Source organism: Emydura macquarii, unplaced genomic scaffold (assembly GCF_026122565.2).
Source record: "Emydura macquarii macquarii isolate MOO-44397 ecotype Brisbane River unplaced genomic scaffold, CSIRO-AGI_Emac_v2 contig_318, whole genome shotgun sequence".
Lineage (NCBI taxonomy): Eukaryota > Metazoa > Chordata > Testudines > Chelidae > Emydura > Emydura macquarii.
Genome location: NW_027130455.1, coordinates 12,553,175 through 12,572,824, shown reverse-complemented (window position 1 = coordinate 12,572,824; position 19,650 = coordinate 12,553,175). Strand labels below are relative to the sequence as shown.

The 19,650-nt window shown below is 46.5% G+C and overlaps 1 protein-coding gene across 5 annotated transcripts in view; it reads right to left on the bottom strand.

The window, feature by feature from the left end:
* Positions 1 to 515: 515 nt before the first annotated feature.
* The window catches only part of ME3 (malic enzyme 3), a 168,881-nt gene continuing 149,746 nt past the window's right edge, over positions 516 to 19,650 (bottom strand). For 2 of the 5 annotated variants that reach the window (XM_067568656.1, XM_067568683.1), the window contains exons 8-14: positions 15,072 to 15,169; positions 13,238 to 13,351; positions 12,636 to 12,741; positions 11,855 to 11,997; positions 9,980 to 10,153; positions 9,049 to 9,147; positions 516 to 3,589 (exon numbers count right to left, since the gene is read on the bottom strand). In XM_067568656.1, coding sequence (XP_067424757.1) covers positions 3,428 to 3,589; positions 9,049 to 9,147; positions 9,980 to 10,153; positions 11,855 to 11,997; positions 12,636 to 12,741; positions 13,238 to 13,351; positions 15,072 to 15,169 — 896 coding nt within the window. In that variant the 3' untranslated portion in view covers positions 516 to 3,427. The other 3 variants (XM_067568667.1, XM_067568662.1, XM_067568676.1) reach the window with 3 other exon arrangements.

Below are 19,650 nucleotides of genomic sequence, written 5' to 3'. Positions count from 1 at the left end.
TAATGGTCACAAGTGTTCCGTTCGAGACAGGCTCTTAGACCATGCTCATCACCGAGCACTTTCCAGTAGTGCATGAAACAATGTGACCACATATCTGTCGTGTGTTTCTCTCATGCTCTCCACAGGGTGGGAAGTAGCTGGAGTGTTGGAGTGTTTTGGTTTGGAATTTATTTCTCTGTACGTTTAAAAGTTGTGAGGATCACGGCTTTATAGCTGATCAGAAAGAGGGCAGCTCCAACAGCACAATGCTGGTTATGCACAGGTTCAGTCCTGACTCATCAAAGCACTTGAACATATGAATTGTCCCACTGACATTAATGGGAACCCTCACCTGCTTTGCTGGATTGGTGCCCAAGAGGGTATGCAACACCACATTAGCTTCCATTTTCAGGTGTAGTCTGAGTGCCTGGCTCCCACTGACAAATGTCTAGTGCGGCATAGACAATTAATTTAAAATACTCTTCAGAAACCATTTGGCATACATGACTTTTAAAAGAAGGGATGGTGTTTCACTTTGTAAGTAAGCTTTAATGCATTATACAAATGAATCATACACAGTACACAAACCTGTTGTTGTTACAAAAACACTGCATAGACAATCACTTAAAGGAGCAGTTTAATGCTCTCTAATAAAATGGCGAGCACATTCAGTGTGTCTGAGGTCTTCACAAAGTAACACTGAGTATTATTGAGGCATTTTAACACAGTTTTACAGACAAAGCAACAACAATAAATGGGTTCCATTGGACCTGTAATGGAAAAGCAGAATAATATTGAGATTAACTTGTCATTATAGCACCTGATGACTGGAGGGGCGACTAAAGAAAATGACAAACTCCAGAAGGTATTTTGGGCTGGACGTGTTCGTTGTTTTGGGAGTGCTTTCTTCTCCTGCTGCTTTATTCACTGATTGAATTCAAAGTATGGTTTATGTTAAATCATGAGCTGCGTGGGGTGGGGGCATGCCACCTGCTATGTTTGGAATGCTCCTTGCAGATTGTCGGCACTCATGCAAGGTATGCAAATAGCTCAAAGTTAGGAGCAACATCATTACTGATTTCAACTCAGATGCTGACTCTTGTTTAGAGACAGCTGCAACCTCCACTGTCCAGGTGGGATTCTGAATATTTGCTTCAAAATTTGGGAGTGATCAGCAAGGATACTCGTCCGTGCCCTTTTCTACTTCACTGGTGCTGAATATAAAGATTTTATTGTGCCAAAAGTTGAATCCTGACTGAGGAGAAATGAAGGTTAAACCCTGAGGACAGTGAATCTCAATGTTTGCTGAAATGTGAAGTCAATGTACTCAGTGTAATGGCAGACATTCTGAATGGCTTAGGCCCTGATCTTGCAAAGTCTTACACACATGCTTAACTGTACATACTATGAGTAATTGATCCCATTGATGTACACACTCGGTGTGTAAAGTTAAGCCTGTGTGTAAATCCTTACATGACTGGGACCTTAACACTACTAGGAATCTCTCAATTTTGGCTTTACATTTCAGATATGTAGCAGGTTTTAGTTTTAACTGATATTTTAATTGGGAAAAGAAACTAGAGGTCTTGAAAAGTGACCTTAGCTAGGAGGCAATTCAACTGGTTGCAGCAGTTCAGGGAATACTATTTGACTGCTGAGATATCAATAAGGATGCATCATATGTGATCTAACTGGTTATATTGTTCCACACCTCAGTATTGCTCAATTTTAATATGGTCACAATGAACTTATGTGATAATTGTGTTTTGTGCCAAACATGATCCAAGACTTTTTGCTTATGCATCAATTAATAACATTTTAAAATAGATCACATTCTGTTTTCCCTTTGAAAATGTTCACCTGAAAATAACCAGATGTCCATCCCTTTTGCAATGGCAATCAGATTTGGGGAGCCAAGATTTGTATGTTTAAAGCTTGTATTTAATCGAGCAGCAGAAACATAAACTTAATTTATTGGACATGATGCTCTGGGTGCTGTTCATGTTAACTGAAAATAACCTATTACTAGTCCCTGAGAGCTTTCTTGGCCATATGGGAGCCAGGTAAGGAGAACGTGCTGGAGTTAGGATCCTACCCTCCTCAGATATAAGAGTATTCAGTTTTCCTGTTTGTACTTCTGTAGTTTACTGACATTTGATCATATGAACCAATAGAATAAGGCTTTAAATAAACAGAACAAACTTAAACAAGGAAAGTGAAATAATATTTTTTATTGGACCACCTTCTGTTGGTGAAAGAGACAAGCTTTTGAACTACACACAACCCTTCTTCAGGTCTGGGAAAGCAGCTAAATACAAGGTGGAACAGATAGTTTAGTGTATGTAGTTAACACATATTTTAAGAGACCATTCAAGGTGAAGTGGCCCATTAAAACCCCTGCAGGCATAGGACAAAAAATGAGGAAGAATTTCTGGACAAATGCACCACGAAATCAATTATATGCACCATCTTGTATTTAGCTGTAATGCTCTGAATACATTTTCCAGACCTGAAGAAAAACTCTGTGTAGCTCTAAAGCTTGTCTCTTTCACCAACAGAAGTTGGTCCAATAAAAGATATTACCTCATCCACCTTGGCTGTCTTATATCCTGGGACCAACATGGCTACCACAACACTGCAAAGGACAAACTTGGGACTTCAAGTTACCATCTCTTCAAAAGCATCTTCAAGTTGTGCTGCTATTTCCCTTTTAGAGGAATTTTGGTTGGAATAGGAAACAGGGAAGGGATACTCTTCACTAATACATTTAAACTGTTTATTAAGGGACATATGCAGTGTTGTTGTAGCCATGTTGGTCCCAGACACTCAACTTGGAAGGTTTTTGAAAGGCCTACCTAAACTTACACCAATATAACTCCATTGGCTCCAGTGCAACAACTTCCGATTTCCACCAGTGTAACTGAAAGGAGACTTGAGCTCCAAAACAGTAGTTACGCTGCAGTGCCTAGGATTACAATTGACTTCTTTTTGATTAATAATAATAAAAAAATCACTGCGTCACTCTGTGTGTCAAAGAAATGAAATTCAATGACAGATTTGGCCTTTACCACCATCTCTTTGTAGAAGAGAGGACCTAAGGCAGTTCCTTTGGAGCTATGTTTCCCTGTGTGTTTGCTATTTTACAGTTCATTCCTTTGATACAGAAGTAAGAGAATTTGTTTAGAAGAGAGTACTCTTCACGCAAGGTTACAGGAGTGTTTTCAAGGAAGGTGGAAACTGGAGTGGGAGGAAGCCGTTAGACATATATGTCCCTTTCACTGCACGTTGGCTCTGTTTTTTTCCCTAATCAGGTACTTACAAAGTAAAAAGGCAGCTGCAAGTAAGAAAGTGCTTGTTTCCATTTACATTAAGATTTTGCAAGCCTGAAGATGCATTTATGGCAATGATGGTAAGAAGCATGCAATACTAAAGATCAGACTTAAAAAAATTATACATCTTGAATGTGCATGGCTGCTTGTGGCCACCTGTAGTTATCGATAACAAATGACTCATAGTCAGTGCTATAGATGTGGGCTCTGACAAAGGCTTCCTTGTCTTCTGGTTCTGGGTACCAGGAAGCCAGATTGTGTTTGTAGGCATAGTCAACAATCTGCAAAGAAAAGAACCAAAACAACATGATGAACTGAAGCGGATTGGTTTATTCTCACACATCACATAGCTGAATCCCTCCTGCTATTTATTGCCAAGACCTGGTCTACACTACAAAGTTAGGTTGACATAAGCCACCCTGCCTTGACCTAGTTGTGCATGTGTCCACACTTAAATTTGTCTCCCACCAATGTAAGAGTCCTGTTAAGGCAACACGGTAACACCATCTCCCCAAACAACACTGAGCCATTGGCGAAGTACTGAGGTCAACACAGTGCAAGCGTAGACACTGTGTTACCTATGTTGACCCTAACAGTCCTCCACCAGCTGTCCCACAATGCCTGACACTGACCTCTCTGGTCACAGTTGTGAACTCCACTGTCCTGGGGTCACAGAAACTGGAAGCCCACCTCCCCACCTTAAAAACCCCACAAACGTTTCAAATGCCTTTTTCTGATTGTCCAGCTTAGTGAGCACACCTAGCAGCTCTCCTTTGTTGTGTGCAGCTGCCCAGGTGACCATGCTAGTGACGCGCTTCAGCCTGGAGTAGACGGGATATCTTGGATCTCCTGTGCTTGTGCGGGAAAGAAGCTGTGCAGGCTGTTGCCGTAGAAATGTGGACATCTATGAGCAGGTTGCTGTGTGAAAAGCCAAGGAACTGCAGCAGGCATCTCAGAAGAGAGGCCAACTATCAATCTGGTGCTGAGCTGCAGAGCTGCTGCTTTTACAAAGAGCTGCGTGCCATACTTGGCAGAGACCTCAGCAGCAGCCAGCAGATCACTGTGGATACCTCTGAGGAGCCTGGGACACAGACCCCCATGGCGTGAAGAGTGAGGAGGAGGAGGGCGAGGCAGAAGCTTGGGGACGTGTGACCGTGGTTCCAGCTATGTCCCAAGCCAGGACTTGTCTGAGACTTCACAGTGCAGTCAGTCCTGGCAGCTGAGCATCGGTGAGCTCGGTGCAGGGAAGGAACGTCAAGTAAGCATGTAAATGTATTTCCCATTACAAAAATGAATGGCAGTGCCCCAGCGTAACAGGACACAGCTATTGACTTTTCATTATTGTACTCCTCTTAGAAGCGGTAGTGGTACAGCAAAGAGCGGTAGAGTTGTTATCTGCTCTGCATCCCCCTGTAAAGTTAGGCCGTGTGTGTGTGTGCACATGGAGAAATTTGTTTATGTATGCAGGGATGGCCCTTGAAGCCTCCTGAGAGCTCGTGATGCAACTTTAGTGGAGGTACTCTGCCATCCTCCCCTGAAGGTTTCTAGAGATGGAGGTCTTATTTCTTCCTTGGCAGTAGGACACGTTCCCACGTCAGTTGGCAACTTCAGCAAGCACCATTGCAGTTAATAGGCTAGCAGCGTACAGGCCCATGTGATTCAAGACATCAACAGCAGCTGTGCTGTCTATGCATTTGTTACCCTCAGGTGTCAGCTAAAATCACCACTGTCTGTGGAAAAAGGTGCCAGTGTTCAGTGCCTTTGTCCTATGCTCATAGTTCATGCAATCAAGCAATTCCCTCCTCATTTACCTCGCCCCTGGCAGGTGCTGTGAGTGGTGCCATGCACAAGCACTAGAAAGCAGACATGTTAATAAGCATGTCTTGTTTTAAACTTTAGAAGGAGCAAGGGAAGGGAGTTCTGAATCTTAAGCTTCACTTTCTGTTGTTGCTATACTGACAATGGACTCGGGATGACTCAGCAAGATCCTGCAAACCAGTGCTGCATCAGACCATGAACAGAGGGCCTGGAGACTGAATACTGCAGACTGTATGGAGAAGGAAAGAGTGGACAGAAGAACGGCCCAGGATCCCCAGCAGGGAAAGGAAAGGGAGATGCACCAGGACATAATGGGGCAGGTCTGGCAGCAATCATCAATGCTGCAGACTCTCGTAGATCTAGATTCAACAATCAGGAGCTTGTCTCCCTTTGCCATCTATGGAGAACTCCATCACAGCACGTCCCTACACACACCTCTTCAACATTCCACATGGCATCAGGGGCTGTATTCCTACCCCTGCCACTCCACCCTGGGCCAAAGTGAGGAGAACCACAGCTTCACATACACTGCCCTGTAGAGCCACGGCTGCTGTAGGTGTAGGCGAAAGGGACATGAATGTTCTTTCCCCTTGGTAAGTTCAGTTCCATTCATTTATTACATTTTAATGTATTTGCTTTTAACTTGCACAGAATTTTTTTGCACTGATTTTGTTACTCAAAATTCCATTTTTTGAAAAAACAATTAATCTTTATTAGTTCCCAACATATGCTCCAGAGTCCCTAGTGGTACTGAAAGTACCCAGTTACTTGTTATTGTACAGTGCGACACAACTCACAGCATCAGTGACAAACACAGTGTAATAATCATAAATGTACAGTGAGCGCCACACAATTAATAGGTGCACTGACAGTGTTATATTCATAGATATACACCAAGCATCGCACAATTCCTACTGGGTCCCAAAACGGCAGGGCCAGGCAGAGCACAGTCCACTCCAATACTTTACTGTGGCTTACTGTTAAAGTGCTTTTTCAAAGCCTCCCTGAGCCATATAGCTCTGCACTGAGTTCTTCTAATAGTCTTGTCTTTGGCTGTTCAAACTCAGCAGACTGCCGCTCCACCTCTGCCCTGGCAGCAACTTTTCCCCCTTTGCTTCACAAATACAATGCAAGACACAGCAGACAGCTATCACCATTGGGATATTTTTTTCACTGAGATCCAATCTTGTGAGTAAACAATGCCAGCGTCCCTTCCTTCTTCCAAAAGCACATTCCCCCATCATTCTGCACCAGCTGAGTTCACCAGATCAATCTTTCCTTGGTGCTGTTGAGGTGGCCGTTTCATTAGCCATGGGAGAAAGGGGTAGGCTGGGTCCCCTAGGATCACTACTGGCATTTCAACATCACCAGTGGTAACTTGCTGGTCAGGAAAAAATGTCCTTCCTTGCAGTTTTCTGAGCAGTCCTGTGTTCTTAAAGATGTGAGTGTTGGGCACCTTCCCAGACCAGCTAATGTTGATGTCTGTGAAGCGTCCCCGGTGATCCACCAATGCTTCATAACCATAGAAAAGTACCCCTTTTCTACTGGTATACCCTGGGGCAAGGTGGACTGGTGCCAAAATAGGGACATGTATGCTGACTGTTGTTCCACTGCAGTTTGGGAACCCATTGTTGCAACTGCGTCCACTTTGTCCTGCAGCTTGCTGAGAGTCACAGTCCTGCGTAGCAGATGATTAATGGCCCTGCACAGTTGCATGATAATGGCCCCCGCAGTGGATTTTCCAACTCCAAAATGATTTCCCACTGATGGATAGCAATCGGGCATTGCAAGTTTTCACAGTGTGGTCGCCACTCGCTTCAGTGCATCTCTCATTCTGGTGTCCCTGTGCTGGAGGTCTGGGGCAAGCTCAGCACATAGATCCAGGAATGCGGCCTTGCACATCTGAAAGTTCTATAGCTCTTGCTCATCATCCCAAATCTGCCTTGTGATGCGATACCACCAGTCAATGCTGTTTCTTGGGCCCAGAAGTGGTACTTCACTGTCTGCAGCTGCTCCGTGAATGCCACCAACAACCTTGCATTGGTTTTTGCTGTACCCCATGAAATCTGCCCTCCACGAAATCATCATGTTCCCTGCTGATTTGGTTCTTCCCGAGGTTCTGCAAATTCTGGAGGAGCGTGTGTCCTGTGCTTGCAACACTTACAACAATAGTGCAGAGCCGTGCGGATTCCATGCTTCTGTCAGAGATGGTGGAGAGCAAGGAGGGTCACAGGTTCATGGGTTTTCAACTGCAGTGGCTCCATGCCAATGTAACGTGCGTCGGCAAAAAGTTGTAGTGCAGACAGGGCCCTAAACAGTGTCAAGGAGGCAGGAGATTTCATTATCTGAGTTGCACTAAAATGCTGAAGAGAAGACTAACTGTTCAGGACCAGCCAAGACTTCTGTGTTAGAGGCTGCACCACTAGTCTGTGAAGCAAGATGTGTTGTTGTATATTTTTTATGGAAAATGAGTGGTATTTCCTGCTTCATTTTCAAAAATCTATTGCTGATCAGTTGTATATAGCACTTTACACACTGCCGGATTCTCAAGGCCCCTCTGGAGGCAGCTAAGTATTAATATACCCATATTCAGAAAAGGTGAAACCAAAGCATGAGGTAATTTTCAGAAGTGGTCTCTAAAGTTATTCAACCCTGGGTGCCTACATGTATACATAAGGCCAAGTTATTCAACCCTGGGTGCCTACATGTACACATAAATCCATAGTTAGGCCTTAATCACCGGCTTTAACTCTGCACTGAGCATCTGCAGTTCCTATCACGGATGATGCAATATTCACTGGCTGCTCAGCACCTCTGAAAATCAAACCACTTATTTAGGTGCTTAAGTTTAGACACCTAGAGTCTGAGCCAACACTCACTGAAATCAATGGAAAGACTCCCACTGACTTCAGGCATCACTGGATTGAGTCCCCAAAGTCTGCAAATGTTGGCCCTGATTTGCAAAGTTGTTGAGCACTCACAGCTCCCAAGTGCGGTTGAGGCTGCTCTACATCTCTGAAAATCCAGCTATGTGCCCCTGAAAATGGGCCACTTTTAACATTTGGGTCTTAGTCATTTGTCCAAATATAGAAAAAATCACTGGAAAATCTGAGATGAAAACTCAGGAGTTTGTGAGTCCTATTGCTTTGCTCAAGTCAGTACAGTACCTTCTCTCTGGTCTCTTGATTTCTGCATGCAAGGTTCAGCTTGCCTGAATGCAAACATGATGGTCAACATTCATGTCAAATTATCTAATATTGTGAAACTCTGCTGGACATTATTTATAGTTTCTTGTATATTGTATAGGTCTTTATTCTGGTTTTCTGACATCCTGCAGGTAAAATGTGTTTGCAATGAAAGCTCCATGCCAGTTCCACTCTTGCCATCTCCCCATCGTACCTCTGATGGTGCTCAGGCTCAAGTATGGAATCTAATGTGGGCCAGAGAAAGAAGAAAACCACACAAAGTAGGACAAGAAAAACAGAGCATGGAGCTTTAAACCACATGGGATTCATTTTCTTAGCATTACAATTTCAGTAATCTGTACTGGGCAAGGAGGCTGCACCGAAGTGTGATGGAGGCTAATTTGGAATTAATGTCAGGAACACTGGGAGCCAGCTAGGAGTTACACTGAAAGTGCGGCTATCTGGAATTGTGATTGGCCCATGGCACTGAATCAGCTCTGATAAACCAGAATCATCTACTGTATCCTATGGAAAGCTTCCCACACCGTAATCACATTTCTGGGTCTAAGATAGCCAATGCATTTATGTTGGCTGTCATCACCCTAGTCTTTAGGCACCACAGCATGCTTCAAAGACTTCAAATATGAGGGCAAGAGAAAAATCATTGCCAGTGTTATGAGTGGTAGAGCTTGGCTTTTATGTAAAAAACAGCTTCACAAAAGTACATGAATACTTACTTTAACAGCGATTTTGAAGGACACATCTCTGATAGTACTCAGAGGAGGATAGAGTCTCCCCTCAGCAAGATTCTCCTCCGTGACTTCTTCAGCAATAGACTAGAATGAAGAGGAAGGTAGGTTATAGTGATGTTCTCAATCAAGTACAGCGTTCTCCCTCGTAAGGCTTTGACCTGGCAGCATGTAGCTGAGATTTCAGTTGATACAAGAGTTGAGAGAAATCCTTGTAATGAAAAGCAAACCTACTCAGAATTCAAATTTGCATGCATTTCATTCTGAGCTTGAAAACTGAGCCATTTCAGCAGAAAAACTGTGTGCGGGTAGATACTATTTTTGAAAGGAGTCCATTTCTGAGAAAAAGTTGTCTTTGCTTTCAAAACATGCAGTTTGGCTATATGTTATGATATGAAAACAGACATTTTTCTAAAAATACAGCATACAACAAAGATTGGGGAAAATGCCTTTGTGAGACTTGCTGGTATGGCAGAAAGCCCTGGCTGCTTGTTTTTCCCCTAACTGACTGGAGCCAGGCACCTCCTGCAGCAGAGTAAAAGCCATGGAATAAATCCAACTGTTCTCAGATATGATCAAATACTTTGAGGTTTTTTTGTTTTGTTTTTGTTTTGTTATTTTTTTCCTGCATGAAAAAATAACCAGGACTCCAGAGGACATGTCCCCTAGCCCTCCCTTCAACCTCCTCCATAGTGGGAAACCAAATGCTGGGGACTTCTGTAGGCACAATGGAAGCACTAGCATCCTGCTGTGTTGGGGAAGTCTGCAGTCTTTTGCTGAGGCGGTGAAGTTCACATGATGCACATTGCCCTATGCCAGTTCCTAGCCAAGGCCTTAACTAGACTCCTGGGGCACAACAAAGCTCATTGAAGCTGCTTTTTTATTTTTCAAAAGCACTGGTTAAATACGGATATGAAACCTCTGCTGTGGTGAGGAAGATATCGTCGGAGATGTGTCGGACCCCGCAGGCAATGACTCCCAGCGCCACTCCCGGGAACACGTAGGCATTATTTCCTTGGCCGGGGAAAAAGGTCTGTCCACTGGCCAGGGTTACTTTAGCGAACGGACTCCCACTTGCAAATATACCTCGGCCCTGTTGAGAGAGACAAACAAGATAGTGGAGAGGCAATGTCTACAATCGAGGAGATCCCAGAATCCAGCTCTGGGAGTACAGTGACTGTGATGGCAAATTCATTGATCATCCACCACTTCACCATTAGGATCTGACTGCTGGTTAAACTGACAGAGGGTTTGTTTGCCACGAGAAAGTGCCCTGGGGCATTTAGTTTCCATCTGGCCTTGGACCAGACAAGGTCTCATTCTAACCTATTTATCTAGATACATATATAGCCACTATCAACACAGTGTCTCAGCACCTCACAATCACTAATACATTTGCGCTGTGATGCAGGAAAATATCCCCATTTTATGAAGGCGGAAGTGAGGCACAGAGCTATTTGGGACCATATCCTCAAAGGTATTTTGGTCCAACTTCCACTGAAATCAATGGAAGTTAGGAGCCTAAATACCTCTGAGGATCTCGGCCTATATGACTTACCCAAGGCCCCCCAGGAAGGCTGAAGTAGACCCTAGACTTGAGCCCAGACCTCCTGAGTTCCAGTCCAGTGCCCTACCCATCCGCCTTCCCCTTGCCTGATCCAAATCCCAAAGTTGCCTCCCATGAATACCTGAGCGAGGGCCTTCACGGAAGACCTGATGTAAATAAGGAGTATTTTTAATCCATCTCTGTTTTTCTCATGGCACTAAGCCAGCAGCCTTTAGAAGGGTTACACCTTGCCCCCTCCTCCGTGTTAGTGGAGGGCCCTGCGAGAGCAGGATGGGTGTAGCTGTGCTGTGGGGGAGGGGATGGCGGGCAGCATCTGAGGAGTACAGCTCTGAAGGGCCAGCCTGAGAAGGGAGCTTGGGGTGGGATCAGGGCCTCCCTCCTCTCCATCTAATAAAAGGTGCCACCTGCGCAAAGTTGTGTAGTTGGGCGCAGGAGGGTCTCTGTACCAGGAATGTCTCCTTCAACAAATCATCACTGGGAACGCTGAGGGTATGTCTCCGCTACAGCGGCACCCTCAAGGCCTTGCAGTGGTGCTGCTGCAGTGTAGATGATTCCTACATCTAAAGGGTTTTTCCTTTGATCTAGTTCAGTGGTTTTCAACCTGTGGCCCATGGACCCTTGGTGGTTTGTCGACTATGTCTAAGGGGTCTGCAAAAGGTGGTTGTTATCATAGAACAGTGGTTTTCAGCCTGGGCTCTGCGGATCCCTGGGGTCCACAGACCATGGTTTAAGATTTCCAAAGGCGCCTGCACCTCCATTTGAAATTTTTTTAGGGGTCTGCAAATGAAAAAAGCTTGCAAACCCCTGAGGTAAGTGGTACATCACCTCTCTGAGAGGTGGTAGCTAAGTCGATGGAAGCATTTGTCCGGCGCCCTCGCTGCATCTGCAGTGGGGGTTGGGTCAACCCAGCTGAGCCGCCCAGCGCGCAGAATTTTGTGCGGCTCTGAGCGATGTAGCTAGGGTTGACCTCATTTCGGGGTGTAGACCAAGCCTAAGAGTTCATGAGCGAAAGGTGCTTCTGTGGAGCTGATCAACTGCAAGACTCGCGTAGGCTGCCCTTTTCCTAACCACGAGACATACATCAGTCAGGCTCTGCCAGGCAGTTTCGTTCATCTGTGGCTCACCAAAGAGGGCTCTCATCACTGACACACACAGAGAGGTGCTCTGCTGCGCTAAGTCTCTTTGGCTATTCCACCCAGCTGCTGGGAGAGATGGGAGCACATTTACCTCTGTCAGGTGATAGCACTGCTCAGCTGTGCACTCTGCTTTACTCGTGGGGTTACTCAGGGCAAAGATGATGGGCCTGTCATTGAAAGCCGCCATGTCCTTCAAAATCCGCTCAGTGAAAGCTCCTGCGATGGCTGCTACACCTAAAACCCCCACCCCAGAAGTGAATAGTTAATTGCTGATTCACTCTGTGACTTCCAGTGGATAAGGCCCATGTTTCCTTAACTCTCAGCTCTTGTTAGTGTTCAGTAAATTGAACTGGATGATGCTGTGAGAGAAAGCCACCCCTTTCCAGAGACCCCATGCAAGGCAGGTTTACAGTGATAAAACCACCTTCAGTACAAAGCCCTCCACTCCACTGAGCAGAAGATCTGCGTGGGTCTCAGCAAACACCAAGTGTTTGTCTGGGCTGGTTTTGTGCCTGCACTCAGCGCTATCCTTCAGGAGATCAGACTTTGGTAACTGGCACCAGCCTCTTGCTTTGCTGACCAATTAGGGATATACAGGCTCAGCCTCTAAGGACAGCAGAACTCTGTTTAACTCAAGAGTTCTTGAGTTCTGGCCAATTAAGGGCAGCATTGATTGGCTCCCAAAGGACCCCTATTCAACAGAAGGAGGGAGCTTGTGCTCCACAAAGATGGGTGTTGGGACATGAAGCAGAAAAATGCAGGCAGGGAGGCCTTGGGATTCACATTGGACAACAGAAAAGCCCCTGGAACAAAGGAAGAAATAAACCAAGAACTGAACAAATGAGAAGGAGCTCCCGCTTCAGTGACCCTACCTATAATAGCCGTAGGCTTCACTCTTTGCACCACCTCCTCCAGCGTTTTCATGCTGGGGTGGTCTTGAGCAAACATCTCCTTCTCGTGGTTCAGGTGACTCCGCCCCTGCAGGGAAAAAGGAACAGACAAACGTTTGTGCTCGTTTCACTGTGTCTGTTAGAAAAGTCAGGTCAAACAAATTCATCTTGCACTTAGCGTGGAAGGTGGTGAGGTTTCTGATGGTCCTTAGTTCGCGTGGGAGTTCATTCCAATGTCTTGGACTACACCTCAAGAAAGCTGTGTCTCTTGGAAAGAGGAGATTTACCCTTGTTATACCAAGTCCCACTGGGCCTGAAAAGCAGAGTTGTCCCTGACCCTGCAGCTGTAGCTATCCTCAGAATGTCCAAATGCTGATGGAAAGGGCATCAAAACCAGAAAAGCAAATTCTGCTTTGCTGGGTATAAGCATGTGCAGCTCCATTGACTTCAGTAAAATTGCAGCCACTTCCAGGGCTGCCATTGGAGCTGCTTGCTCTGGGTTAAAGAGGCCCCATTGTACCCTGTGCCTGTTACACTACATCTTGAGCTCTGGAAGCACAGCAGTGCCACTGAGGCTGATTTACCTTGACAATCAGTCCTTTGGAGTCCACCATCCAGATTTTTTTGATGGCTTCTTCTCTTGAAATTCCTTCCTTTTCCATGGCCATAACAATGAGATGGGCTATGCCCATGGCAGCCTGAAACACACAAACAGAAAACAAATTCTGATCATTTCCTCAGAGGAACTTGCATCACTTTGGAGAGGTTGAAATGTCCCCCCACTCCTCCCAAAAAGCACATAGATTGTAAGCTCTGTGGGGCAGGGACCCTCTTTTTGTTCTGTTTGTACAGCACCTAGCACAGTGGGGCCCTGGGCCATGACTGAGGCTCCTAGGTGCTACAGTAATACAAATCGTCATCATCTAGCTGAAACACGTTAAGGAGGAGGGAGTGATTGATGACATCTAAAGCAGCGGACTGGTCAAGGAGGTTGAAGGTGGAGCATAGCCAGGGCTGGATTTAGGGGCAGGCGAGCCAGGTGACTGCCTGGGGTGCCCCAGGCTTGGGGTGCCCAGGCTTGGGCTTGTTGTTAGGCAAGGAATCGAAGAGTTCCGCTGCTGAATGTTGCGCTGAATCGAAGTGCTTTCTTCATGCCTTGTGGCTGCCATTCTCTCAACCTGATTGTGTCAGATGCAGCGTCATCTTCTTTAGATTCATTATCTCTCTTTGGAGTACTGCAAAGGATATACGTCCTGTTTTCAGCATCAACTATCACGTGGAAGATCCTCGTGGACAATGTTACAAATCTGACTGTGCAGCCGCTAAGCGACACTCGCTGGGAGAGCCACATTGACAGCATAAGGCCAGTGAGCTACCAAGTGACTGAGGTTTATGATGCCCTGATGGAACTGGCGCAGTCAAGTAAAGCTGAGGCCGGAATTTGACATGAGGCATAAAGTCTGTCAAACCAGATCACTGACTTCAAATTTCTGGTCTCAATTGTGGTTCGGCACGATATCCTGTTCTAAGTACATGTTGTGAGCAAGGCATTAAAAACTCAGTCGATGGACATCGTGACCACTACTGCTTTGATAAGAAGCTGTCTTGATTTTGTTGTGGCCTACAGAGACAACGGATTTGAAGATACCATCACTTAGAAATTGAGCCTGTCTTCAGGGAAACTCGTATTCATTGGAAGAACAGACAGTTTGGTTACAAGGGATGAGATGAGGTGATGGGAAGCTCAGAAGAAAAATTCAAGAGGAATTTTTTGCTTGCTCGTTGACACTGTTTGAGTGTCCATCTGTGATCCCCTGGGGTACTGCCTGGGAGCTGGGGTACTACTGAGCCCACTGTCTGACCAGCTTGGGCTCCCTCTCACACTGTGATGCTGTGACAAGTCACAAATCTCTGCCAGGTGTTGCACTAACACAGCCATCCAAACGCAGTATCCACACCCAGCTTAGTTCAATGAGCGCTTTCCAGCCGCTCAGGAACCAACCTCCACCTCGATTTTGAATGGAACCCAATTCAATACATGCCTACCAGATTGGGCCCCAGGGGTGAGATAGGCATTCTTCTTCCTGCCTTCCCCTCCCCCCCCTCCCCCCGCTTTGTAGATCGCTCTGGGGCTTAGGAGATAGACATCCAGGTGCTGGGAGTGGGGCGGCAGTGCGCACACCCAGAGGCAGAAACTTAGGTGCCGACGGAATTTTTCCCTGGCAACTTAGGCAGGTGGTGCCTACAGGGGTCGGAGGCAGCTGAGCGGGAATTTTGTGGATCAGAGTGGAACCCAAAACTGGGACTTAGCGACCTAAATCTGGGGTTTGTGGATTGGTGCCTTGGTGCTTCAATTTTTATCCCCTTAAAGTGAAAGGACAAATATTGAATTTCGGGCTGAACCCGCGTGAAGCCTACCTCTCCGGCTCCTTGGAAAACAAACTTATGATTAGAGAGCTTGTTCTTTGTGATTCTTAAGGCTGCGAAGATGCCGGCTACTGCAACAGAGGCAGTACCTGAAAACAAAACAGAGACCCAGTGAGCACGATGGATGCCCTGGCAAAGTTAGACGATGCCATTCACTTCGTCCAGCTGCTATTCATTAGAGATCTTGCAGGAAATCCTATCTCAGGTACTTATATGGCCCACCCCATCACCATAGTATCGGAGCACCTCACAACCGTTAATGTATTTATCCTCATAGCCCCCCTGTGCTATCATCTGTTTTACAGATGGGGAGCTGATGTGCAGACAGACTTAGAGAGTGTCTACACTGCAAGCAGGGATTGGACAGCAGCTTGACTGGGCAGAGCTAGCTAGTTTTAGTCTAGCTGGTCTAGTTTATTATAGCTAAAACCAGCAGTGAAGATGTGGTGGTGTGGGCTAAAGTTGGGGCTGTACACACCCACCTGGGACACTGGGTGCATTCTCCTGTTTCTAGCCTGTGCTATTGCGTCTTCACTGCTATTTTTAGCCAGCCTAGCCAGATGGACGCTAACACGGGTAGGCCTACCGAGGCAGCAATCGCACCACCAGCTGCAGTGTAGACTTACCTTAATTGACTTGCCCAAGGTCACTAAGGAAGTCTGTAGCAGAGCTAGAGCTGAAGCTGGGTCTCCTGAGTTCCAGGCTACTACCCTAATCCCTGGACCTGTCTTCTCTCTTCCAATTCCCTTTCAGCTCCCTGCTATTTCTCATCTCCTCCACTTCCCTCACGCTCATGCCTGGCTCAGCACCCTGCCTATCCATTAGCCCAGAGAAATGAGGGGCACATCAATACTATTTCAGAGTCAGCAGGAGGAAGTTGCGTGGGGGTGTCAAACAAAGCACAGATCAGCTAGGCCTTGGCTACGCTTGTTGAGTATGTGTAGCTGCAAACAACAGTGAAAGGCAGGCAGCGTCCACACTGAGGTGTGTAGCTACACACAATAAAGGCTCTGGCAGGGGGGAGGCAGAGGGGAAAGGCTCCAGCAGCGGGACACGACACTGCTAAAAATAGCCGTGTAGAGATGGGAGGTGTGACACTGGGCATGTAGAGAGCTATGTAGGGTTCTGGTGTATCTCAACTCTACTCGCTGAAGCAGTGCCTCACCGGCTTTGCTGCCATTTATACCCATATGCTATGGGGTGTGCAGCGTCTCTGCCATAAGTGTAGACTTAGCTTTAGATCCATTGGTGTTACAGCCTCAGCAAGATGTTCTGCACCATCCCAGCTGCTTCACCAGGACTGGTCAACATTTCCTCCATCCTCCCTTCAAACAGGGTTAGAGTATCCTGGACCGAATCATTCCCCACCCCCAGCGATTCCTGGCCCCAGGGCAGAACAGTCAATGGCCCCCCCTAGAAGGAGATGGCTCAGCTCCGAGTGGGCTTCTGCCAGAAGATTTTACTTATTTATTATGTGCCATGCAGGTTCCCGGGCGGCTAAGGAGGCGGTATCGGCTACTCAGCTTCTTGGGTCACTTGGACTCCTCAGGGAGATACTGATGAACCTGGGAAGCTGAGTGGCAGATACCATTGCCTCAGCTGCCCGGGAACCTGCATGGTGCATAATAAATAAGCTTGGCTCAGTGCAGGGGCAGAGAGCGTGAGCGGCAGGGTGCTTGGGATAAGGGGGTGTGGGGAGGAGAGGAGGATACATATCTATCCTCCCATCCGCCGGGCCCTCTTCAATCGCTGGGCCCCTGGGCAATTGTCCCCTTTGGCCCCCCGTTGGCGGGCCTGCCCATCCCCATTAATCACTGGACGTGTGTATCTATGGAGTCTCGCCAGGCAAAGGGCCATAGTGGAAAGGCGCCAAGGGAGATGCAGGCTGGCGAGGCGCTTGTGACTGTGACAGCCGCAGGCTGTATATTATGGAAGCACTGGCCCACAGTTAGGTGCAATGGCTTGTGCTGGTGCAAAGGCTGCAAGGGGTATGGAGGGTCAGCTCCTGTGCCCCTTCCCGGCCCGGCAGCTTCGCTCTGCCCTCTGCAGAAGGGTCTGCACACTAGCCTCTCAGCTCTCACCATGAGCAGTTAATTTGAACCAGAGGGAGAATGGGTTGGGGTAAAGAAGCCTACCCACTCCAGGCTAAATACCCTGTTCTCACGTTTTCCTGCCCTTCCTTCTCCAAGTCAATTTTTTAAAAATCAGTACATTTGAATCTGTTCGTGCCCACGCAAAGCGAGGCCCTGGACTGCACTTTCACCCTCACTGAAAGGTTACTGTGCTCTGCAGCACTGTTTTCGTCAGCCTGGGAAAGGGGGTTTGCCAGCCACCCAGTGGCTCGCCCTGATGTTAGTGCAGGGGAAAGTGCAGCTTCCACTCTTCCACCCACTCCAAGGAGCTTAATGGAAGATGTGCTAATGAAGGGAGCATGAACGTGAGCTGCAAAACCACTAGATGGCGCTGTACCTATTTCAATGTTAGGAAAAGCTCAGCAAAGCTCATCATGCCATTGTGTGGCTGCAGCTTTCTAGTGGTTTGGGGGGGAGGAATCATCAGTGCAAACCACCTGTTATTGCTTCAGTTTGATCATCCTCATCTTTCATCCCACTTGCACAAAAAGCAAGGCTTCTGGTATAGTGCATTATCACTCACCCTCTGCATCTGGTCCGCCTCAGCCAGTGGAGGAGAGAGAAGAGCGCTGCTGTGTTTTTGGAGGTATCTAATCCATGGTAAAAGCACCTGGACACTCTGATAATTGCCACAGGAAAGCATATAACAACAAGCAACTGCTACTGTAGCAGAGCCCTCTGTAGAGGGACTAAACAAGTTCCCAGGCTATTACAGAGAGATGCCAGAGCCTTGGCTTTACAGAGCGGGATAGCTGCTTTCTAAGTAGGCAATGCTCTTATTTATATTAACTCTGTGAATGTGTGGGACAGACAACAGAAGGCTGTTGATGGAGCATGATGCTCTAAAACACTGGACTGGGATCCAGGTTCAAGTCCCTGCTTTGCCACAGACTTCCTGTGTGACCTTCCTCTGGGCCCCAAGTCCCCACCTGTAATGGTGGGCTAGCACTTTCCTCCCACACAGGGGTGTTATGAGGATATACTCAGTTAGGGCTCTGAGGTGTTCTAATACTCCAGTTGGGCTGAGTATCACGTAAGTAACTAGACAAAGACAGTTTATAGTTCACAAGAGTAAATACACAAGAAGAGATCAAAGCAATAGGACGTGCAAATCTAGGACTGGCTACTGGGCATATTTCACCCTTTCCACTAGTGTCTTAGGCCAGATCTACACTAGAAACTTTTGCCAGTATAGTAATGTCTGTTTGGAGAGTGTGAGATTTCTTTTTAGTGACATTTTTATACTGGAAAAAGCCCTCGTATTGACGAATTCATACTGGCGTAAGAGTGTGTTTGCTGGTCTAGTTTTGTTTGCTTAGGGAACCCGGTTTAAGTTGTACATATACAAGCTATATATATTTTAGGCAGAATAAGCTGCATCTACACTAGGATGGCTTGCTACTATAGTTATACCGGTATAGCTATACCAGCAAACCGATTTTAATTAAGACCTAGTCTAACTGGGCAAGAAAGAGAGAGAAATGGAACTGGAGACACTCCTTGTTTTTCTTGGTTCTGGCCCATGTGAAATTGCTCTAAACTGCAGTGGTCATCTAGGGGCCGAGAGGGAGTGATCTTTATTATTGGATGCATCTGTGAACCCACAATACACCAATGAAAATGCTAGTGGAACATGCTGCAAAAGGGACTTTGGTTCTTTTAAAAAATGTCAGTTACAAGGATTTAAGAAGAGGGGGAGAAGAGCGAATAAAGTGTGCCCTGACTCAGGCTGTAGTGTGAGGTGCTTTTGAGTAGACCATACGCCTATGGGACAGGGTGTGCCATTACTCATCCCCCTGCACTTTAGTTGCAGATATGACTGAGTGACGGCCGGACTCTGTTCAGCTTTGCTGCTTACAATAATTCTCTTCTCTTTCCAATGTGTTTCTAATCCTCCTTCCTCTCTCCAACTGCATCTCAACCCCATTACTCAAGTAACAAAATGACTGTACCTTGGCCTTGGATCAATAGTTATCTTTGAATTTACAATTTCTGCACTTAAAGCAATAAAAAATCTCTGCGGAGAAGGAGCGCTCACAGCTGGTTTCTGTAAGAAGTTGGCTAATCAACACTCTAATTCCAAAAGGACCGCAAAGGGAAAAACCTGACCAGAGGCTGTGGCAAGAAAAGGCCTTCAGCAAGTTGGTCTCTCTGTTTTCCAAACAGATTGAATGTCATAATTTCAGATAACTACTTCCTTAAGTAATTAGTGAATGAGGGCCAGCTAGGCGAGTCTGTTTTTGAGACGTGGGGAGGAGGTGTGGAGAGAGAAGGATGAATGCTCATAAATCATGTTGTTCTTCGGAATCTTGAGCAGAAAGCTCAACAGAGTATCACTAAATATCTGACCAGTCCTCAGGAGCCCCTTCTGGGAGTCTGGAGAAACAGTATCAGGAAAAGAAAAGGGTGTTGTACGTTTAAAAGCAAAGCTTATTCAG